The 21656-nt window shown below is 39.6% G+C and overlaps 2 protein-coding genes across 10 annotated transcripts in view; both read right to left on the reverse strand.

Annotated features, from left to right (window-relative positions):
• Positions 1 to 2905: 2905 nt before the first annotated feature.
• On the reverse strand, positions 2906 to 5523 carry LOC121598214 (peroxisomal (S)-2-hydroxy-acid oxidase GLO3-like). The gene is made up of 2 exons (XM_041924764.1): positions 3990 to 5523; positions 2906 to 3833 (listed from the first exon to the last, which is right to left on the reverse strand). The coding sequence occupies exons 1-2, from the start codon at positions 4863 to 4865 to the stop codon at positions 3027 to 3029; spliced, it is 1683 nt and encodes a 560-aa protein (XP_041780698.1). The 5' UTR covers positions 4866 to 5523; the 3' UTR covers positions 2906 to 3026.
• A 2744-nt stretch (positions 5524 to 8267) lies between these two features.
• The window catches only part of LOC121598213 (protein Fe65 homolog), a 35097-nt gene continuing 21708 nt past the window's right edge, over positions 8268 to 21656 (reverse strand). For 4 of the 9 annotated variants that reach the window (XM_041924756.1, XM_041924755.1, XM_041924757.1 and 1 more), the window contains 13 exons: positions 18847 to 19017; positions 13205 to 13436; positions 12793 to 13124; positions 12414 to 12723; positions 12132 to 12321; positions 11935 to 12062; positions 11402 to 11407; positions 11087 to 11185; positions 10864 to 10994; positions 10594 to 10793; positions 10336 to 10518; positions 10096 to 10263; positions 8268 to 10002 (listed from right to left, as the gene is read on the reverse strand). In XM_041924756.1, the coding sequence (XP_041780690.1) occupies positions 10117 to 10263; positions 10336 to 10518; positions 10594 to 10793; positions 10864 to 10994; positions 11087 to 11185; positions 11402 to 11407; positions 11935 to 12062; positions 12132 to 12321; positions 12414 to 12723; positions 12793 to 13124; positions 13205 to 13436; positions 18847 to 18991 (2103 nt within the window). In that variant the 5' untranslated portion in view covers positions 18992 to 19017 and the 3' untranslated portion in view covers positions 8268 to 10002; positions 10096 to 10116. Of the gene's footprint in view, positions 10003 to 10095; positions 10264 to 10335; positions 10519 to 10593; positions 10794 to 10863; positions 10995 to 11086; positions 11186 to 11401; positions 11408 to 11934; positions 12063 to 12131; positions 12322 to 12413; positions 12724 to 12792; positions 13125 to 13204; positions 13437 to 18846; positions 19018 to 20267; positions 20919 to 21656 lie in introns of those variants that run through there. The other 5 variants (XM_041924761.1, XM_041924763.1, XM_041924760.1 and 2 more) reach the window with 3 other exon arrangements.

The following is a 21656-nucleotide window of genomic DNA, read 5'->3' on the forward strand; positions in this document are numbered from 1 at the left end:
CGTCAAATCCATCTATCATAAACCCCCATACGATAGGTTGATCGATCATTATGCGTAGTACACCTAGTGCAATGAGCTCTGCAACTTCTGTTTCTGTGAAACTGCTTCCTCCTGCGTATATTGGAGTATTTATGAAAATTGACTGCTTTATCATCTGGATAAGTTTAACCTATCGTAATGCAAATGGGGAAGTAGTACTTGTTTTATTCTTAAAGAAGATTTTATTTGCAATGAGTTGATCATACTCACGAATACGGGGAACGGCGTGTATTCATCAATAACCACACAAATGATGTCGACACCTGCGTAGAGCGCTTGGAAAATTAGATCCTTTTGCGTGGTAGATACACATGCTATTATTGGAGCTTCCGTACAACAACGAAACTGATGAATAAACGATGTCACAGACTTTGCTTCCCTAGCTGGCGACAGCATATTTTTTGACCGATAAATAGCTTCGCCCTGGGTTCGATGAAGGTCAGAAAAACGGACGTGAGGTTGTTCGTTGAATATACTCGTCACATGATCGGAGGGCCCCAAGAAGGATAACACAAAAGCACTAAAACCACAATGTTCGGCATGCCTCACCAAGGATTGTAGCATACACTCATCTACAAACGGGAACACCTCGAGCCAACGCACCATTGTTGGTTTAAAAATGCTTCCATCGAGTTCTTCCATCGATACGGGTGATTTTAATGTATGAACGTACGGCAATTGAAAATGTTCTGCTATTTTCGCTGCAGTAAGAAATATAGATGCATTATGGTGAAGGGCAGCGTTTGTGATAGAAATTGGTCCTATAACGAACGGCACATCTACTGGCAATTTTTCTGTTGAAATGCGCAAAGAACACTGATCAAGATCCATTCCAACGTACGTCTAATCGTCTAACCGTCTAATCGTAAACTGAGCGGTTTGAACAATGGTGCGTGTTCGACAGGCGCGTGTAACGTGGTAAAGCAGACGTAGTGATAATTAAAGCCACTGGTGTACAAAACAACTAATAGAGGTCGGTAAATTGGTGATGGTGAATGAACCGAATCACTCGTTGAACAAGAAACATTTAAAAAGTAAATAATTACAAACATCCATCAAAAGAAACACAATAACTAACCGATGCAAGCGCATTAGTTCCTTATGCAAATCTAGCATTAGCAAAGGAAATTGGTATTGAACATGAAAGATCATTTTGTATGAGTCTCATTTCTTAGATTTGCCTTCCTTTATTTAATTTATAATACAGAGGAGGAGGTTATAGGTTCGATTCCTGAATGAACCGAGTGCACATACCAAATATTGATACAAACATAAGTCACAGCTAGATTAATCGATCACATAGTGTGAAATGAACTGCGCTTTAGTTCGTGCAGTTTTAGAACATGGATGTTTTTTGTCCATATTTAGAACAACAAAACAACGGAAAAATAGAAAGAAAAATTATCCGGTTCCATTTCAGAAACTACTATGGAGTGATCTGAATTTACTTTAGAGCCACCCTACCGATCGCCTTCAAGTGTTTCGAACCCCGCAAAACGGGCAAGACTTTATGTTGCCAGTTTACTAAGGAGTTTCATCTACGCTCCAAACTATTCATCTAAGACTCTTCATCTACGCTCCAAACTATTCATCTAAGACTCTTCATCTACGCTCCAAACATTTTAGGGAGCGCATACCAGAGGTGCGCACAACGCAATGGTGGAGAAAGTGAAATATATAGTAAATGTGTCTTCTCACATTCACTAATATCGGTCCACTAAGTTTCCGCATGATTCCGACGATTCTGGACGATTTCGAACGATTACAACGGTTCCGAAGATTCCGGATGATTCCGAACGATTCCGATGCTCACGGTGATCCTGATGCTTTCGATGATTCCGAACGGTTTTGACGTGAGCGATTAAACCTACCCTTCGGAACAGGTTCTGAAATTTGATGGAACCGTCCGGCCCAGTTCCGCTTTTTTGTGAATTTGCCGCAACTCTAGTCCCATGATACAGTCGGCGATTCGCACGACTGAACAAACATAGAAACGTTCAAGCCCCTTATTGACCGATCCTCTCTCTAATTAATTATCCTTCTATGGGTTAAAAAAAAAAGTCACAGCTAGGCAGCCAAGCGCATTAGTGGCTTAGGCAGGCCTGTAGCGACTACGGTTATTGCGCCAAATAAGAAAAAGAAGATTGACATTGGCACTCTTCTACAAATTATAATCTAAATCAGATATGGTAGCCCGTGACCAAACCTTGATTTCAATGCTGTATTTGTGTTGTTTCCGACACATATATTTCATTTAGAATACATAATGGAGTAATAATCAACAAAACATTTGTCAGAAAATATCATCAAATCATATTTTTAACCGCAGATGTATTTATTTCAAATACAATCAGTATGCTTTATGCCGCCATTACTTTGGTTCACCACAACACCCACAAATGAACTATTTCATTCCTATCGATCATTTAAAAAATAACCATCTTCCACTGATCGACTCAAGTGGTATACGATACACGATCATGAACACAAAATAGATTAATTGTTTGTATTGGCGTCAGCATTTTTTGAACGGCATTGGCTGGTAAGTCAAGGTAACATTCCAAATGACCAGGAACGTAACGTAATCGGTTAGTAAAAAAACAACGAAAAACAAGCTTAAATTTAGCACTTTAAGGACCTCGTAACAAATGTAGAAAATAATTGTACAGTAAACTCATATGATATGATATGTTCATAAAAATGCAATTCTTACTTATTTCATAAACACCTGGTAATGTATGATCATTAATTATCTAACCTCCTGCGACAAAATGTTCAGTTATTCTATTGCAACCATATTCTGTACATACACAATGAAGAAAGAACAGCATTATCCAAAAAGTATAAATTTTCCGGGATTTTTTTATTAAATAAACTAATTTAGCCTAGCTTTTCGAATATGTCTTTACATTTCTTTCTATCGAATACATACTATACTTTTGTTCAGTAAAAAGCAGCGTTATTTGTTTATTAAACCAACGCATTGGTTAGTTATTACAATTTTCATTGCTTGCAGCACAAAGATTTTGCAGAGAGTGGGATTTGAAGCGTCTTTGCGGGTTATCTTTTCTATTGATTACGGTTCTTGCGGTTCGTATATTACCGTCCGCTGGACATGCGGACGCAACGTTGCCATTACACTTCGACAGGTTGTTCGTGTTGGACCGGTATATTCCTCGAGGTACGCTAAGCTGCAAAGGAACGTTGCGATATGGAGGAGCTGCAGTTACAGTAAATTTGGATAAATGGTGCTTAGTCTCCGCACATGGTTGCGTATCACTAACCGCTGTATCGATGCAGCGCTGCTGAAAGGTTACACCCCGTTCAGACGCACTTTCCATAATTTTTCGCATTCCTGCTTGCTCTACATCATCCTGTTCCGCATCCTGAATCGTTTCCGTGTCGACCGTTTCAGCATTGCTTCTACGATCGCGCGTTCGGTAACGATCGCTGCGAAAGCTGTCACCTCGCCAGGAGCTCCTCATTCGATCTATTGCAGATGGATAGTACAGCTGCACCTCATGGCAAACGTGCTGTGGTGTCACATCAGCCAACGTACCACATCCCGCATTGAGCATCGTTGATTCCAGCTCGGTTTTGAGAATGTCTAGCACTTCTTCCACGCCTCGCTGTCCATTAACGGCCAGTCCGTACACCGCGGCACGACCGACAAATACCAAGCGTGCACCAATTGCTAGGGCTTTGAACGCGTCCGTACCTTGGCTAACGCCACTATCTAGCATTACCTCTAACCGGTTTCCAACAGCATGCACTATCTCTGGCAATACTTCAATCTGAAATTGAACATGTAATGCATGAGAACTAATTTTTATGATAAATAGGTTTAAAAAATCGTTGCAAATTTAATAGATATCCAATTTTTAAGGAGCTATCAATTAGACTCAGGATAAAAAACAGTGCCAAAAACGTTTAAGCATAATGATATTTACCGCAGCAGGTGCACAATCGAGCTGGCGGCCTCCACTGTTGGACACAATCAATCCATGCACGCCAATGTCTGCGGCAATGAGGGCATCTGCTCGATTAAGAATGCCCTTCACGATAACTGGTAGCGTTGTTATACTCATTAGCCATTGAATGGCGTCCCATCCGAGGCTAGGATCAAGCTGACTGCGCACGTAGTCGAGCACGCTGGCCGAGCATGATTGACTGGCCTTGCCGTTTCCGTTGGCACCATTGCCACTAGGAACAAAGTTAGCGCATGTAACCTTTGCCGGCAGCGTCAACGGATTACGGCGCTCTGACCGGCTCAGCCCGGGTGCCGGTGTATCCACACAAACGACAAGCGCCCGAAACCGCGCTTTTTCGGCACGACGCACCAGACACTCGGTTAGTTCCCGGTCTTTGAAGATGTACAGCTGGAACCACTTTGGGGCACGCGGCACAGCCTCCGCCAGCTCCTCGATCGATACGCTCGAAAGGACGCTCAGCACAAACGGCACACCGTATGTTCGGGCAGCTCTTGCCATCGCCTTTTCGCCCTCCGGATGAGCAAGACATTGCAACGCAACAGGAGCAATTCCGATAGGCATTCGGTAGCTTACGCCGAAGGATGTCACTGCCAGGGATCGACTGCCACCAATACGCTGCAGACATCGGGGCCGTATAATCAAACGGTCGAAAGCAGCACGATTTTGTGCCACGGTTCGTTCACTGGCCGCCCCGCCACGACAATAATCGACGACGGTGCCATCAACCGTTTCACACACACGCCGTTCATAGTCAGCAACCGAGGCAAGTCCACAGCGTAGACTTTCCGTGAGTGCTGGTGAACGCTTCGCACGAAAAAACTGATCAAATACCATTCGTTCCTGTGTAAGCAACCACAATACCAACACTATTTTGATAGAACAAACGTCGACGTTTGTGGTACCGAAGTTTACTTTTCGGTAGTTGTACACTGACTATCGCGGTTCTAATTGTGCTGTGACTGCCGATGGCTGACCGTAAACGCTGTTAGTATACAGCGCCAATAGGGGAGGGAGTAAACCAAACACGAAACACACATCAACTTAGTACTGTATTGCTCGCAAGGGACCGGACATATACTCACGGTTCATTTACATTAATACTGTGGCTGAGCTATGTTTAGTGGATAACAATATGTGTTATGCAAACTTCATCTTAAGTGTAATATAGCCAAATTCCTGTTGCTTAAGCTTTTAGCTTGTTGCTTTTAGTTTAATTCGAACTCACAAATGAGCTATTAAAAAAAACAAGAAAAAACACAGTTTAGACCGTTTTGCTCGATAACTTTATGGTGGTGGTATCATATCATAAATAAATGCGCGATAAAAAGTTTGTGTTTATACGTCTTTTTATATATTTTATAGGTGTATACATATTTTTTTATACAATTTTACATTAAAATCAAAAGCGATGCAGTCGATTGTTTGTTCAGCTGTCCTTTGAAGTACTGTCGTTTAGCCGTCCCATTTTGCGATTTCGTTCAGTGTCTTGAAGTGTCCCTTTTCTGCATGGTTTTTTTTTTTGTTTAATTTATCCATTATACAAATGCCAAATGCTGTACTTTCAATTTATACGTTTTGCCCGTTGTGTTTCGTAGCGTATCGTAAATAAGCATTTGCTATCAGTATTCATCTTAAATTAAAAACGTAAGCCGTATTATCTTGGGATACTATATTGCTTTAACGAATCTCAACGGCAAGAGCAATCGTTTCGCAATAAATCAAACTTATCATAAACATTACAAAAGCATCCTGCGCGTACGCATGTATGTATGTTACGACAACTAGCAATGATTGATCAAGTTCAAGATCAAAATCCGCGTTAATATGCTGTTTAACAGCGCGAGACAACGTATGTGGTGCAGTGTGCAATTTTTACGCTCCATTGCTCAATAGTGCACCGATATTAGTGCACAACACAGATCACGCCAACACTAGCTAAACTTGAAAAAATACAAACCACCTCCGTTTGAATCGATTGGTGTTGAGGGCAAAGGAAATGACTAACTAAAATAGGACCATTTATACTATTGTTGATCAATTATACCTTTGTTCAAGCAAATCACGGCACAAAAAGTGGTATTACATTTCATTGATATTTTAGAACACTCGGTATATAGTGCATCAAGAGTAATAAAAAAGAAACTTTTTTGTTAAATTACGTAGTTTTGTTTTGCTTGTGTGATTTGTAGACTTTTTTATAATAGTAGTACAACTCACAAGTTCCTTATTTGTTAAGGTGATCTGCATTTTTTCCTATTCTCTTTTGAACCGTTATAAATCGCTAACTCATTAGTATGTTTTATTTGTTCCTGCTGTTATTTGTTACCTTGTTACTGCTACTTCATCTGTAGTACATCTTGTCAGAAAATCGGAAAAGTTCAGCTAGTTGGTCAGTGGTGTTAGCGTAAAATGTTCAAGCGATAGTAGCGGCACTGTCGAATTTAGCTTTCAGCTCCCATATGATAGTGATGCATTTGTTAATCGGATGTATTCCGTTGTCTGTACATCGTGAATCGAGTATTGGTTTTATGATAAAAATAATAATTAGGTGTTTTTTCCACCGCCATGCATACGTTTTGTGGGACAGGAATTGTCTCTGGGAGAGCGTTTCGCTTTGACCGAATCGTTTAAGCACAAGAGCGTACGCTTTTAGCGCATTTTTTTTGCGCAGCACAAGCTTATACGGCCTACAAATGTTTAAAAAAAAATGTTTTAAAAAAGAATAAAATAGGTTGACCCAGGTAATCAGCATTAACAAAATCCATCACAATTGTTTAACACTTCTTTTGTTTTATTTAGCAAGGACGGCTGTTTAACTGTACTGTTACAGTTTCATTCGAGCATACAATATTCCATTAAGTAATGGCAAGGGACACTAAAATGGCCAATCACAAATCAAGTACACCATACGCTTTGTATAATTTTGTTCAAGCCCTTTATTTAAATTATACCAAAACAGAAATCGTTTCATGCCTGACAAACCGGTGGATGAAAAGTATCTTGAACGAACGGAACGTTGTCATTTCACAATTCGGTATAGCTAGTCATAAAAAAACCTGCAAAATTGCATGATATTAGCATCTGTTGGTAGTATTTCTTTCTCATTGTATTGTATTGTGATACACGATTGTTTCTTGCAAGCTTTATCAAGCCGTTTTTGTTTTACCTAGTATCGATTATGTCTAATGTTTCATGTTTGTAACATTTTGTTTACAAGATTTTCGTTATATCTCTTTGGTAGCACAAAATAGCTCGATGTGATTCTCATTCTGCTGTCTATCTTTACTTTGTCGCTTTTGCATGAGTATGCGGTATGCGGTATCCTCTCACCGGGATGCTATGTGTAAGCTTCAACAAAAATATAGCAAGACATACAGCTAAGAAAAGCTTTTCTCTCGTTTTTCTCGTCTTCCTCCTTTGCTTGGTTTGTTTGTCTATTTTGGGGAGGCAACCAGCATGCCAGCATATTCTCTGTTTCATTTAAATTCCTGATTTCTTGTTTCCGATGTAGTGAGTTAATGGGTTTCCTCTGTTTATCGAATATAGCACAATTGGTCCATGCAATGTAGTACAATATAGGAAGGAGCTATCAAACTATCTCGTTCCGAAGTTCATGACTTTGTTTCACCAAAAGTGACATATTAATTGACTATAAAATAATTAAACATGACGGTACAAACATAAATGAGATGATACTTTTGATTTGACATAAGTATTCTATAGCCAGCTCACTAAAAATAGTTGATGTTGTAAATTCGTTAGTAAACTAATAAATTAAAACACTAAACGAATGTTTGAAAATCAAACAGCCCCAACAGTTTTGAGGTGCAATTGATCATAACGGTAGGACTTGCATATTCACATGCTGGAACCAAGCATACAAATAGACATCACACAGGAACGTGACTGAAAGGACGAATTTGTACCACAACTTCAACGTCGACTGAAAATTGTGAGAAGGGAAATGATTATTTCCGGGCAGATTTTTTGTTTATCATTTCAAAAAAATTCCTCCCTAAATCCTATTTGCGAGCCTTTGGTTTGTTTGGTTGCCACTGTACTTTTCCCGCTTCAACACAATTCTCTATTTCTGTTTTCTTTGCACATAATTTCACCTCACTCTCATCCATCCACATTTCTTCCCTCGCCTTTGTTTCGCTATAAATTTAGAATAGTTCCTAAAGCAAACACAATCTATGATATAGCAAAAATAATATATCTATCGTTTTGTCATTATCTCTTTCGTATGTTCAGCACCGCTACTAGTATATTTAGTCATTGAGGCGGTAGCTATCACTGGTTTTTTAAGGAAAAGCAACAGATCGGTTTACGTACACGCTAGGCAAAAGGCGTTACACAAGCTGTTTTCATAGTTTTCTAAAACTGATTTACATGGTGCACATAGCATTGTGTGTGATTTTTACTTGTTTTTTGTTGCTGCCCTGAAACTTTAGCCCTACCACCTTCAAATCTATTTGATGAGGGTTTTGGGTCATCCGCTCTTAGTTCGATTTTCTCTTTAAGTGTAACTTGCCCTGTTTCCTTTCTTTTTGTTACTGCTGCTTTGTTACAAAAATATAGAAGTGTAAATTTATATACACCGAACGTGGAAATATATCTAAATTGAACGGCAGTTTCGATTCGCTAATGGTATGTTTTATTCTAAAGAATAGAGTTTGTATGAATAAATGTAAATAAAAAAGAAACGTACAAGAAAACAATTAAAAGGCTTGAAAAGTAAGCTCTTTGCCTGATCTACCACCTTGTCCCTCGTGAGAATTTTGATGACATTGAGAACAGATTTTATTGCGGAAATTTACGTTACGGCTCAAATCCGTACGTTGTCGAAATAAAAACAAACCGAAACATTGTCGTAATAGCAATATAAAACGAAATTAAATTCACTCCCATTTTGCTTTTAGTATAAGCAAACAAAACTGTAAACTTCCTTAGAGTATACACATTTGTGAATCACACAGTTTAGTTTCCCAAGAAATAAGCATGCCTATTCCATGCTCAAGCATGCAGCACTTGTGAAGCCAAGCCAAGGTGGTACGCATTACCTTCTTTCGGTAGATAACTTCGTGCTTCCACGATCCTCGTTTTTGCGATACATTTACCTTTCGGCAGAGTCAATCTGCGCCAATTACGCGTATAACAACATTACAAACCGCCACCAGTTCAGCCGTAATCTTTGAACATTAATGGAAATGATCGTGAAATGCTACAAGTGTAAACTAAGCGATCAATCATCTAGTTTCACGCATATCGACCGCACAGCAGCCAACTCTCGCATACAGAAGGTCTACGACACACTTTTACAAAATGCATCCAATAATGTTCAAAATTCTTTGTTGTAGGATCTACAGGGCGATCTACGCTCACAGTGCACTAGGGTGATGTACCAAACGTTCTCCTAATTCCATCAATACAGCGACAAGGCGAAAGTGTAGCAATATCGAACGTTGCTTTAGCAAGCACGCATTGAAGCGAATGCATGTTTGATATAGAATGGTTAATGCGTTGTCCTTCGTCTTATGTCTGGCGGTGCTATATAATGCACCAGTGGCTGTAGGATTAAAAGTGTATTCAGCTCTTCTTAAGTAACTTGTTGCCAGTCCGAGTAGTTTCCAAATGATTCTTCCATGACGGAATCAAGCGTCTTAATACTACCGTCATTAATCGTATCGATAGCAGCTTGATTGGCCTCATGGTTTATATTTGCCGGTTTCGGTTGGTTATCGTCGATCGCTACACTCGAGTGTGGCTCTGCCGCTCCTAAACCCTTGCCAGAAGTAGTTTTCCGGCGTTGGTTGTTGCTGTATTTGACTAAGTTTATCTTTTGCCAGGCTACTGGCAGCATCGAATGCTAAGGACTGTTCGGATGCTCAAAAATTTTCTTGCTGATCAATGGCGATTGCAGATGCCGATGCGGAATAACTTCCCTCTCTGGAGGAAGTGGCCAGATTTCCTGAAATGGGGGAAAAATACACATACCAAATCACACACTACACAAGAAAGATGCACATTTAAGTGTCAAACTACGGCGTAAATGCAATCTTACCTGCAGAGATCTGGCTCGTTCTCAGGAACTGACCTTATCCTTTTTAAGCGAGAACGAGCTCATCAAGTTTTTTAAAGTCGCACCAATTCCCTTTCCTGGCGTTTGCGAATCGGCTGAGTAACGGCCGCTGCCTTCAGGGTGAGCATCCAAACATTTTTGGTAACGCAACTGCAGAAAAAATAAAAAAATAGAGCATTAGTGTGGTTTCAGTACAATAATTACAAACGCCTATACCCTTACCTTACAAGCGGCTTCTATCGTTTTGCAAAGTGGTCCGCTTGTTGGTTCACAGTAAAATACGTGTGCTACAAACTTATCCTGTGCAGTGTGCATGATGAATGCGCACTGTTGCACATTTTTACCAATACCCAAGAAGCTTAAGTACCGTACACGACATTCGCTAAGCAAGCGTCCATCAGGATCCTGCATGGATGTTAATGAGAAATGGATAGGTTAGAAAATGTGACACACCAATCCTATTGACTGGAGAACACTAACCGATGAGTTGACGCTAATCATACTAGGAGCTACTGCGACATTTACGTAGTCCCAGTTTTCTGGTAGCGTGCAGGAAGTCAGTTTATCGATGGCATCATTCAGCACTTCCATTCCGGTCGGTTGGTTTACTTCCACAAAGCCAACGTACTGTGCCCGTAATACTTTCTTCGGTTCTTCCATTGGAGTAGGGAATGATTGTGCTATAGAAAATGGAATGGATTAAAATCAGATAACTGCTCGAATCACATTTCGGTAACAATCAAAACCTACGGTGTCGTATCCAGCGTCGGTTTTCAGTCGGTAGATCCGTGGGACGTATAGCGCACCGTGTGCTGTTCATGTTGGATCCATTTGCATCGAGTTGGAGGGAACGTTCGATCATTATTCGCTTACAAATATCTCTGTAAATGGGAAACAATAAAATATGTGGTTACAAACAAACTTTGCTACAAAAGTGCCAATCCATGTAACGACACGAAATATGACTGTGTACCTGAGCGTATTTGCAATCGTCCTGGCAGCAGTTTCACAGCGAAACACGTGACACATGTGTATTCTGGTGAGACGATCACGCGCAACATACGCAAAATCCCTGCAACGAAAGCGAAAAGAACACAAAAACACACAAATACAATCGGAGCTAAATGCCGTGGGTTTACTTATTGCTTTAACGCTATCGATTGCTTTCCATTCCTAAACTCGTATCTCGCGTATCTCGGGGGAGCTCACTGCTGCGTGTAGCAAGGACCCTCGGGGTTGATATGGGTGCGAAACGTTACGTACTTATGGCTCGATTCCATTAATTTACCTTTCACTGCAAACCGGACAAAACGTCCGCATCGTTCAGATATGCGAGTTGTGTTTGTGTTTATATCGTATAAGTGTGGTGTCGTGCATCGTTACCACCATCATCATTATCATCGTCGCCATCAATAAAACGCCGGTACGTAGAAATGAAAACGGAAAAGAAAAACATGTATAGAAAACGAGAAAATCGATAACAGTAAAGAGATGGAAATCAACGCCAGGAGAAAGGAGCAACGTGTTGTGAGTAAGAACAGCAAGCAAGATGTTTAGGAAATCGTGATAGAATACAACAAATAATTAAACTCACAAAAGAACAACCAACGCAGATAGCAACACAACAAGATGAGCGTATACATTACAAAATAAATACATAAATAAAGGAACCGTTTTCGTTGAACGTGAATCTCATGGGTGTATGAGTGGCGATTGTTGGCCATATCCGATGCTATCGGTGATGGGTACCGAATTGCTGTAAGCCTAATAAAAATCCCTAATGCCTGATCTGAGCTACGTCATCGTCAGAATTGCACTTACCGGCCATTATCACGTCCGACACCCCATACGCGTATCGTGTGAATTGGCTGTGAGTTTAATATTGTCAAATTTTCCGGATCTATCAACTTCAGTGCGCCTTCGTCAAGGTCCATGAACAAATCTTTACCCTAAGGGTTACAAGAAAACAACTAGTTAGTAACATTTCCGCAGCACATTTCTCAGTATTGTTGACATACATCACCCCAGCGCCCCACTACGTCGAGCATATCGTTGCGCCCTAAGGACAGATCAACGATGCATTTATTAACGGCTTTGGATGAGCGTTCCGGTGTTAAATCTTCTTCCGCAATTTCGACCCAACCAAGCGAACGCACCGCAAACCGAATTGGTCGATCTGTATCAGATTTGAGAGGGAAGCTTCGTCGCCTAGATGCAAAAAGTAAAGGAAATCGAAAACCACGTGCGTATGTTTATGGAGCCTTTAAAACATTGCACAGACACTTAAACCCGACACTCACTTCAACGCCACATCCTCCCGGCGGCGTCGCTCGTCTTCCTGATCCAATGCCGAACTGGTGCTACTTCTGGTGACGGAGGACGTCATACTGTCGTAGAGGGCGGATTTGCTGTTGCCACTAGCGCCATTGCCTTCCTTTGGATTGCCGTACAGATTGTTCAAGGCCTGGGTAAAGGAGGAATTCTGTATACTTCGCGGTATGGGAATGCTGGGTGTCTTCAATTCAGAACTGCTAGCGTCCTTTGGCCACACAGGCGGTTCGCGCTGGATGGTGCCCGATTTGATATGCCAGTAGTAAGCACCTCCATTGTCTGTGTATTATCATTAAAGCATGAATAGAAGTGCTGCTCCACCCAAAGTGTAACTACATTTTCACCTACCCTCGTGTTTCTCCCAGCCCGGTGGTAGATCGTTTGTTTTGTCCTTGTCTTCGATTGCGTCGATATCTTCCCGCTTTCCTTTCTCCTCGCCATCCCTCGCGCCGTCTCCGTCCGGCTCGTCGTCGTCAGCGTCGTCCTCTTCCGGTGGCACTTCCCCTACCTCGGTCTGTTTCCGCTTGTTCGGGACTGCGTACAGGTCGTCCGAATTGAGCGTGCCGGGAATGTGTTGAATCTCTTGCGTTTTTTCGCCATGCTCCGGTTCCTGATCTTTCTGCGTTTTCGACTCGTTCGGAGACGTGTCGCTAAGCAACGTTTTCTTTTCCTTCGGGGAACTGTCAAACAGCCAGAACATATTATCAACGCTGAAGATGCTGGAAGGCAACGCACGCCGATGGAAATTCTAAATAGCTACCTTTCGTCTGCACCGCCCTTCAGCTCTACTCCCATTGTGCCGAGGTCAAGCATTCCGTAACCCTTGCGGTTGTTGCCGATCATTTGCGAACCATTCTGTACGCCCGCAATCGGTCGTAGTGTACCCTGCTGCTGCAATTCAGAAATGATTTCCTCGTACAGATGAGAATTGCGTTCCATTCGCTGAGGATCCATATGATAGTTGGGGTTTTCGTAACTCAAAAGACCATTTTCTGTAGTGACAAAGGAAATAAATGGTAGTAGGTGGAACAAAACAACCAAATCTTGTGTATTTAAAAGCTAGCACTGTCCAGCATTTGTGTATTAGTTTAACATATTAACATTAAACGTAATTTTTACACGTCTGCCAATTGTGAAATTGATGTATATTTGTCCTAATCTTGATCGTTTTTCTAATATGTACTGTTTATGTTTATTTTGAAAGTACAGTAACACCTCGCTGAATAGGAACTGTCTAGTTATCATCGATAAGAGGAACAAATTGTTCTTTTAATGAAATGCGCTGCTAGTAGGGTCCAAAATCTTACCAATTTTTGAATTGGATTTCTTGTTCTTAAACCAACATCATCAATGTTACTTGGTGACAAGAATTGAGGTGAAATAAGTATTGAATTTTTCCAAAGTATTATTCTTGTACACTGCACCTTTTAATGATAGCATCACCTAGATGTCGTTGATTGTTTATGTTATGGCAATCATATACTTCTGGATTTTTTTCAAATAAAAATCCATAATGTATTTAAACAATATTTTGCCCATACAAAAATCACACATAAATTTGTATTCTATACAATAATCAGCTGTATAATAAGAGCTTACGCTTATCACTTATATGGGGAGTGCATAGAATGTTCCAACATCTTTAAATTATTAAAAACCTGTAAATTTATAAACCAAAATTATTTCGTTCTTACCGCGTTACATTTTTCATGTAACTAGTTGTTTTTAAAAGCAAATACAGTAAATTGTCGATCATCCGGGGACGGACTATTGCAATGAATGAGTATTAATAAATCATTTGCAATCAAATGGTCTGTATTGACTAGAATTATATTAACAGTAAATTAAAACATTTGTGAACTAAATCGTTCGTGAACTAACTAACTCTTTTAAAACCTTAGTTTAAAGTTAATACGCTAACTCGCAAACGCTTTGAGTCGACCAGTACTAGTTATAAGAATATTCGCACGAAAACGAGAGATTAAAGGAATAAGAAAGAGAGTTAAATATTCATAATCTCATTGAATTAATTCATATTATCACCCTTAGAATTTAGAGTAAAACATACTTCTGTGATAGAGGATCCAATTGGCGATGCAATTTAAATAACTCATTCAAATTTAACGCAAGAATGAATTGTTTATAATTGTCGTATAATTGTTGTGTAAATATAACGCTTTTCTTGTACTTATTTTTCAACTATATATATATATATATATATATATATATATATATATATATATATATATATATACTTTGATATGATATACTTTTTAGTTTTCAAGTCGATCGAGTTTTGTACTATAAAGTGTCCATTAGCTGAGAAACTAGATTTTCTACTATCGTTGGAAAAAATAACTCCATGATGATAAGTAAAAGCGGCCACAAGCTCCTAAGAATGGTCAGGAAAAATCGCATGGTGGGTTGCAAAATAGTTCCTTTGATAGGCGGTCTATATTGAATGGAATCAGCTACCAATAACAATTTGCAAATTGTACCGCGCAAAACAACAAACGGCGGTATAACATGTTTTTTTGTACAAAACTAATAACCTAGGATTTAGTGGAGTCGGCAGAGGAATGGCAAGTCCATCCCGATTATATCGTTTCGCTAATTCGCACAAAACGCATTCCAAATTTCACTTGTTTGCATAAGCTTGCATTTTGTTAGCAGTTGTATAAGATATAAGGACAGTTAGCGCTTCAAGTTTAATATTTGAAAACTAGACATTTCACATATAATTTTATTCACGATAAATAAACTAAAAAAGGACGTATATATTTTGCACAAAAACAATAAAAACAAATTAACAACAAAACAAAATTTTCCACATCAACAGATTTGTATGTCATCTCGAAAACAAAAACATAACTGACACTTCGTAAACATGCATAACAAATATTGCCACATAGTACACAGAGAACGAAAACTACTGACGAAATGGGTATACAACTTTCCTTACAGAAAAAAATGCATTTTATACTTTGTCAAAAAAATCAAACTTGGTGAAAAAAATATTGTTCGCGAATGTAATTGTAATGGATAGTTATAGTCAAACTAAATTTTTATCATTTTAATTTATGAAGTAATAAGAATTCAGATAGCTGTAGAAATGAAGCTTCAAGTTAATCAATGGCTTTTACAAACACCGAAGAGTTTAATATAGTAGACAAAAAACCTTTTTTTATTCAACATTATTTAATTTAACCCACTGAATAATACGAATGGAAACCTTTCTGAAAATTAATGGTTTATTGATCTCCATTTGTAGCAAGAAATTGTGTATACATTACTAATTTTACCTAAAAACCTGAGAGGTTAATGAGCCAAAAAATAGTTCAAAACTAACTAAAGCTCTATAATAAAAACATCTAACCAAGCAATGGCTCATACATACTCATCAGAGAAGGCAAATGTGACATTTCATTCTTAATTGGTGGTATTTTGTTTTTATCAAACACCTGTAAACGAGATCAATACTGGTACCAGGAGTGCATGTCTCCTAATTCTATCTCGCTGTAAACGTTTCTAAACAACTGGTTGTTGATCGATTTTCTCCTCGGTGTCGCTTGTACTTTTAGTGCCACCGATAAACGAAACCGAGCATGGAAAAACGGATCAATTTTCCAACCACTTTCAGAGGCTTTTGCAATAACGGCGGGCAGGCATATGAACACACACACAGTAAAGGGACGTTATTCTTTCTCTTCGCAAAGGTCGGCAAGTAAGTAAACCGACGAGAATCTGTTCGCCAGCACAAACGGGAATAGGCGGCAACACTACACGGTGTGGATGGTTGCCCTATAAGACTCCACGAACGCCATTGGTGCAAGCCGTGATCGTTCTTCTTTTCCACCAGTTTAGCTAAATATTGCCGGCGGCATAAATTGCCCCGACGCGCACCTGAAGCGTGGAAGTCGGAAAACTTACCATCAACTGCTGGCAGGCCGACAACAGGCGTCAGGCGTCATAAAAGTGACGCACGTGTAATGAAATCTGAATCATAAAAGTGTGGCAGTCAAGTCGTCTTACGCTCACGGCCCTACGCCCCTGATGGTTTGACCGACTGTAAATGGCACGGCAACGGAAGGTTTTTGCTATAGCGTCCCAAGTCTACCTCAGGCTGAATATGTTTTTTTTTTATCTGACAAAATCGTAACGAACATAACGTGAAAAAAATGACAAACTTGCTTTTGGAAAGGGGGAAATGTTTGCTCAATTGAAAAACAACCACCGTTACACGGGCACGGGATTGGAAAACCCCGTATGAATTTTAAGTTTCTGAAACGATTGCTGCGGCGAAATGGAAGCATTTGAATTTGCGTCCCATCGCGAGAAAAAGGCATTTTTAGGCTTTCAGAAAACAGCTGTCTATGTTTTCATTGATTGCATAATTTAAGCTCACGTTTCAAAGCTGCCTTGCAGTTTTTCACCAAAATCTGTGAAAGGTTCCGGTTCAGCTTGCCATCGTGGGGCATTAATTTAGGACCGGTAATGACGAAAGTTTAGTCTTCAGTCAATGTTGAACATCCGTCAGTGTGATAAGCGCAAGGTGTTCTTCATCCAGTTACAGTGCAGAAGGAGCACCGAGTCAGCTAATGTTGCTTGGGGATGATAGAATGACCGTCATTCGACTAGCATAGAATGAGTATGTCTTCTATCGTTGCATTGGGAGTCATATTTTGCCATAACGCAAAAGCATGTACAGATATTTTGTACCATCCAATGTTAACGATCGCTGTACCTTTACTCTTCTCTGTCGTTATTTTAATGAATGTCATTAGTACATTATAGTTGGTATATTATATTTCACGCTGGTTGGTTAGTCACTGGAACTAGTTGGACGAAATACTTCAATTTTATCACAGAACATGATAGACATGGTCCGTAGTATAGTCATCACATTTCCGGCTTGTTGTCCTGACTGTCCTAATTCAAGAAAGTGACCTTTTCAGAAGGTTTCAACAACTACATAAAAGATAACAAGAGTCTGACGAGTTAGAAATACGATACATTGGTTTCTTTGAAGTATCGATTATGCAAAAAAAATGATTAAACTTAAAGGCTAATTTAAGAACACTCTTTAATTTGATGATAATTTGTTTCAACAATGTAATTAAACATCATATTTATTTGCAACGAATGTTCTGAATACTTCAAAGATACTATGTAAACAGTGTTTAGGCCGGTCTCATGGTACAGTCGTACGACTTAACAACATGCCCGTCATGGGTTCAAGCCCCAAATAGACCGTGCCGCCATAGGTAGGACTGACTATCCTGCTATGGGGGGAAATCAATAAGTCACTGAAAGCCAACCCCACAAGTGTGTTGGCAGGCCTTGACCGGCATCGGTTGTTGAGCCAAAGAAGAAGAAGTAAACAGTGTTTAATCAGTGAGAAGTCATTAACCTCGTAGTTTTTCAAAAATACTAATAACTCACTACTGACTACACCGGATTTTCATTTCAAATGTAAACATCAAATAGCTGGAACTGGTGTCCTACAACAACTACACAACACAGTTTAACCTCATCCGTCAGCTAGTAATGAGGTCAGCCATGCGATTTGTGGTGTGATCGAATAGGGTAGTAACCGCACTATCCTTGCACGATTCACTTTACGACTCAGCTAGTCCTTGTTTCAGGTCCTTGTTTCACTTGGACATTCACTTGGTGGAGGGAATAAATAAATTAAAATGCAATAAAAGCACACTTTCACGAGCCAAAAATAAACACCATAAAACTAATTCTGCTCTAATCTAATAATCCACCAGCAAGCCAGAAACGCTTGTCGAACATTCATGGGGAGTGCTGCTGCTGACCTCTACACGGGTGGGTAAACCCCGCCATGTTCGTTGTACAGATGTGTTCATGGGCATGTAAACACTTTCGGCATACGTTCGGTTGGCCCAAGCAAACGTCCCAAGGAGGAACGTACCCACCCTTGGGTTAAGTGTTATGTGAAAGAAAGCACTAGAATGGTGAATGCCAAAATGGACTTTCGTCCAATGTTTCTTTTCGGCAAAACGTGTTCGATTACGATACGAGATAAGATATTCTGAGTAATTCGGAGCTCTTTTCATTTTTCCTAATACTAAACCTGATGCAAAAACATTTAAACAGATTGATTTATTTCTAAAAAATTTTACATTTAACAACATATATAAATACATACAACAACATGATCAATACAGCAAAAGCAAACAAAGCTAACAACACTTGATAGAGTTTTTAAATAAGTACACATTTTTGAAATAATTTTCGTACAGTATTTCAAAGTGGCACAGCAAAAGCATGTGTATGCAACAAGAAAACCCAAAAAAAATGACACAATTCCGGCAGTGCTTACAGGAATCATTGAACAGCGGAAAACGTCAATCTCTATTAAGCACAATCATTTACCTAGGAAAATGTCATCATCGTCGATATTTTGCTGATTGGCAAGCGTTGCAATTGCCGCCATAATTTTACAAAACTCTATTAATGAGGGTGGCGGCAGCAAGGCCACACTCAAAGGTTGACGGATCAAAATATCACCTGACAACATTCAACTACTAACGAGCCGCGTCTTACCTGAAACGAGAAGGAAAGATAATCATAAATTAATTAATCTGGATAGGAGATAATTGTGTTGTTTGAGAATTGATTTCTTTATATTTTTGTTTTGTTTTTTAGGTAGTGTCTGACTAACTAACTAATGACTAACTTCCTTTACAAAGCGGTTACACTGAAATCAATAAAATAACGGCTGATTGGCAAACAAGTTTATAAAATTGCCATAAAGTGGGAGCATTCAAATGAACTATTCGAAGTCAGTACATTCGAATCATATCTTCTACATATGCAGTGCCCTCAATCTCTTGAATCAATACCCATAGGGGCTGAAATATGGGGTGTACTTATATGGACTGTCCCATGATGCAGTCGTAAACTCAAACGACTCAATAACATTTCCGTCATGGGTTCAAACCTAGAATGAACCGTCCCCCCGTAGCAAGGATTGATTTATCCGGCTGCGTGGTAATGAATTAAGTCTCGAACGCCTATATAGGTCGGCATGTCTGCGTAGCACGTTACATCAGATAGAAAAAGGGACTGAACATCATCACATTCTTTAAAGTTTGTGATGCTAAACAACAACCACACATTTTAACTGCATTATAGTTGTTCAATAACATGTTAAATACTGACTATCATGATATGGTTAAACCAATCAAATCGCTAAAAACAATGTCCTTTTGTATCTAAGGCCCACCTCTACCGACTACATTTGATGTACCAAATAGAAAGAAGATTCATACGAATGCACGCCATGTTGAACCAGGTAAATATTGTTTTTATCTCTTCAAATTGACTCATAAATTGTTAAAATGGTCATTGTTGTCATGTAGTCAAATTGTCTATTATCTTTAGACAAGTTAAGTATGCGCAATTCACACTAAAAATTTGAATGTTGAATTTGTACTATGTGGGTTTCTTTACGATGACTATTTATATAAAAGAGAAGATGATTGTCATAAATAATTTCGCAAATAAATCACTGCAAAGTACTTGGCCAGTTATTGGGCAACATTATATGGTGCATTTATAACAGGATTATGCTCGTTTTGCGTTCATAATGAAATATTTTAGTGTGTGTAATGTATCGAGCACAATATCCATACATTTTCTCTATTTCTATTATTTTCTTTCAAGGATTTGTGTTATGAGTAGTTTTTAATTTTATTTTCAATAAAAAGTAGTACTTGTTGATAATTTTTAATGAACATCAATATAATGTACCGGTTTCAATTTTGAAACACTTTGATGGTTTGAACACTAACCTATGAAAATGTTGGTTCCTTTCAGTCCCATCGTGACCATAGAATCGGTACCTATTTTTATCGTCAGTATCAGGCCGGTCGTAAGTAAGTTTAGCCTGATCAGCACATCGAGTAGCACACTATTGATTGTGTTTATCAGTAAACACAACGACAACAGTGCGGTACGATACTGCAACCGGTGCCCGAAGTACGCCACTTTGTCCTAAGTTTTCAAACGCGCCGAATGAAAACTGATCTAAGCCGGATCAATGCGAAATAGGATATACTCGTCGGTAATTTTAACTGTTTGATAAACACGTTCTAAAGTATCATCTCACACAATACTATATGATTTAGTGTTTGATTGTGCTGAAAACATCAGAACTGGAAATTAGTGTATCGTGTTTGTAGAGCAGAGCTCAGTGTCCGTTTATCGATTTGCGAAGACTTTTCTTGCCAACAAGCTCACTCACACCCGCGACACTGCGAAAATTCAACAACATGGCTTCAGTAAAACAAAAATCACAGTCCAATGATATCGATATCGTTGGATTCGGTTGCACCTAATCAGACTCTAGAAGGTTTGTTTCACTACTTAGCTCCTAATTGCAGGCAAAAAGCCATAAAAAATCACACAAAAAACATATAGTGCTGGTGGCACACCTTCGCGCACGAGCTGATGGTAACGAACTGAACTCGTGGCAAAGATCTGACAAAAGCCTTCGACCGGCCGACGATGCTGACGACGATGGCTACTTCCGGCGGTGACTCATCGTGTTCCAGACAAACCGGCGTCTGCGGTGCAGCGATAGCATCATCTCGACGTAAAACTACACCACCAACACTAGAAGCCCTACAAGTACGTCGTGTTGGTGCTGTCAAGACTGCCTGCTACGCAAGTAAAAGAGATTCCTTTGACGGTGCAGAAAAAAACGTATTACTTTAGAATTACACTACTGTTACAGATCGAGCCTGACACATCTATTGCACTCCGCACCGGATAAAGTGTACGCTAATAAACATGGGACACTTGCCTTGCCCTACCCAGCTTCTACAATGCTCTGAATGTTGTGACCCAGACGCTCCAGAAGCAACGATGCCACTAATGTCCTTTTCGTACTGCTCTTTGTTCAGCGAATTTTGCAATTCTCTCCGACATTTTGCAAAAGCTCTCCTTAGGGGAAGCTTTTCGGTGCATGTACGTTTGCCTGCTCCACTAACTCGTGCTATTCTACTGCACGATTCGTTGTGTTCTCCAACACAAAAACCCATCTGCAATTTTTGTGTGCACTCTCGGTGGATGCTCGGAAATGGTTTATGATGAGTCTGCTAATCCTTCTCCAAACTAGAACAAATCGAACGACGTGCATGAGCATCGGTATGGGTAAACATACTCAGGAGAAAATATTG

This window comes from Anopheles merus, chromosome 3L, assembly GCF_017562075.2.
Source record: "Anopheles merus strain MAF chromosome 3L, AmerM5.1, whole genome shotgun sequence".
Taxonomy (NCBI): Eukaryota; Metazoa; Arthropoda; class Insecta; order Diptera; family Culicidae; genus Anopheles; species Anopheles merus.

Excerpts from the sequence above, each read along its gene's own strand:
- LOC121598214 (XM_041924764.1), bottom strand. The coding sequence starts at position 4,865 with ATGGTATTTGATCAGTTTTTTCGTGCGAAGCGTTCACCAGCACTCACG. Across the intron at positions 3,834-3,989 it reads TCGATTGTGCACCTGCTGCG|ATTGAAGTATTGCCAGAGAT; the intron begins GTAAATATCATT and ends GTTCAATTTCAG.